The 2,018-nt window shown below is 35.5% G+C and overlaps 1 protein-coding gene across 1 annotated transcript; it reads right to left on the bottom strand.

The window, feature by feature from the left end:
• Window positions 1–305: 305 nt before the first annotated feature.
• Window positions 306–1,564, bottom strand: LOC109819179 (uncharacterized). The gene is made up of 2 exons (XM_083070285.1): window positions 1,327–1,564; window positions 306–960 (listed from the first exon to the last, which is right to left on the bottom strand). The coding sequence occupies exons 1-2, from the start codon at window positions 1,408–1,410 to the stop codon at window positions 436–438; spliced, it is 609 nt and encodes a 202-aa protein (XP_082926411.1). The 5' UTR covers window positions 1,411–1,564; the 3' UTR covers window positions 306–435.
• Between the last annotated feature and the right edge of the window lie 454 nt (window positions 1,565–2,018).

Here is a 2,018-nt window from a genome sequence, read left to right as displayed (position 1 = left end):
TTTTCTAGTGACCCATAATAGTAATATTAGTGACCATAATAAGAAATTGCTAAATTGTAGAAGAAGTTAGAATTAGTCGAGTTGAATATTTGTGTATGTGACAACATCAGCTTATACATTGTATTCGATGGCTAATTAATGAAAACCGAAAGAGTCATACATACATACGATGGGTGTTTTTTATAAAATCATGTAAATTGATTTTTTTTTTTTGAAGCATGCGTAGTTTTTATTATTGTTGATATATAGTTAATAGCTCACAAATGATCAGTAGTTATGAAATTATATGCAAATTAAGATCATAATACGAAATCAAATTTGAAGAATATGTTGACATGAGTATCTTCATCCAAGCAAATGAAAAGTGAAAAGTGCATGGGCACACCCACATGCAATTATTATAGTGATGAATGCATTACAAACTGGGAAGGTGGCTTATAAGTTTGAAGGAATTGGTGGTGCAGCTATGTAGGCAATATCCACACCATTCCCAAACGGCAAGAAGACGGACCTTTCAAAGGGCACATCCTGGCGAAGCACCAAGTTCCATCTGAAAACGCCAGAAAAGTTTCTCTCATGTGCATTTTTGCAAACCAAAACAGCACCTCTTGGACTAACCCTAGCCACTGTGAGAACCCTAGCGAACTCCCTCTGCCTACTATCCACCAACAGAAACTCCAACCCCGCAAGCTGCGCCACCGCCGTTGCCGCCTCTCCGACCACCACCTCCGGCCCCGGTAGCACCCCCATCTGGGCCATTGCGTATAAGTACTCCACCTTGGAGCGTTCATCAGGGACAATGCACACGTGTCTTCCACCCGTGTGGCGTGCTGCAATCGCTAGGCCTACACTCACCTCTATGGGCTCACCGTAGAACCATGTTTCCACTATGAACCTCGCGTTCCATCCTGCGGCCGTCGATGATAGAAACTCGGGTAACCCTGTGTCCTTCAACTTACACTGCAAAACCAATTAGATCCATTATTTGCATTGTTACGTATATTTAAATCTTTTTCTATCAATTCGTACCCAATTACGTAGAATCAACAATCAAGAAGAAAAGAAAAGAAAAGAATGCATGCAGCTAAAGAAAAAGAAAAGAAAGGAATGCATGCAGACTGAAACTAAATCCATTATTTGCATGGCTAAGTATATGTAAATCTTTTTCTATCAATTTATTCATTATTTTCTTGCATAATCATTCAGTTCATTCTCAAGAAAGTACTGAATCAACGATCAAGAGGAAAAAGAAAGTCGCAAGGAAACAAGAAAAGAAAAGAAAATATATATTATAAGCTTTAAATTAAGTTAAAGGGTTTTTGTTACCGATGTAACTGTCTCCCAGTAAGCACTGTTGGCGACTTGTGGAGACCAAAGGAGCCTCATTGGTGGTGGACTGGGATGTGACATCTTTCTCTCTTCGTGCTACCTAGCTGCGTCTTCTTTATCTTCAGTTCTTCACTTTCTCTATCTGTGTCACGGTGATTGAGTCCAGTGTAATGCTGTTGCTACGTATATATACACACGAGTTTCACAAATTAATTTTCGGGGCAGCTATTCTTACCCCATCTGGGTCTGCCACGTGTCCAATGGCCCACAGTAATTTTTTTTTATCTATTTTTATATAAAAAAAATTCACTAATAATTAACTGATGCTTATTTCACACATGTCTTATACTTGGAGTCGGTCTTCACATCTTGGACGCCATAGACCAAACCATAAAGAAGTCATATATATTAGGATTCGATGATAGCAGGCACAAGTTTACATAAAATCTTAATTTTATCTAATAAATTTTTATATGATATAAATTTTATTCAATTATTAAACTATAAAATATTATATTTAATATTATATGTATCAAATTTTATATAATTTTAAAATTATTTAATTATTCATCACGTTACTTAATTTTAATATATAATATAATATTTAAAATATATGCAAATATCTATTGTTGGATCATATATTTTGAAAAGTTTAAATTATCTGAAATTTAATATACTTAAGTATAATA

This window comes from Cajanus cajan, chromosome 3, assembly GCF_000230855.2.
Source record: "Cajanus cajan strain Asha chromosome 3, NIPB_CcT2T_4, whole genome shotgun sequence".
In the NCBI taxonomy this organism is placed as follows: domain Eukaryota; kingdom Viridiplantae; phylum Streptophyta; class Magnoliopsida; order Fabales; family Fabaceae; genus Cajanus; species Cajanus cajan.
Note: the sequence above shows the minus strand (reverse complement) of the source record. Positions and strands in the feature narration are given on the sequence as shown.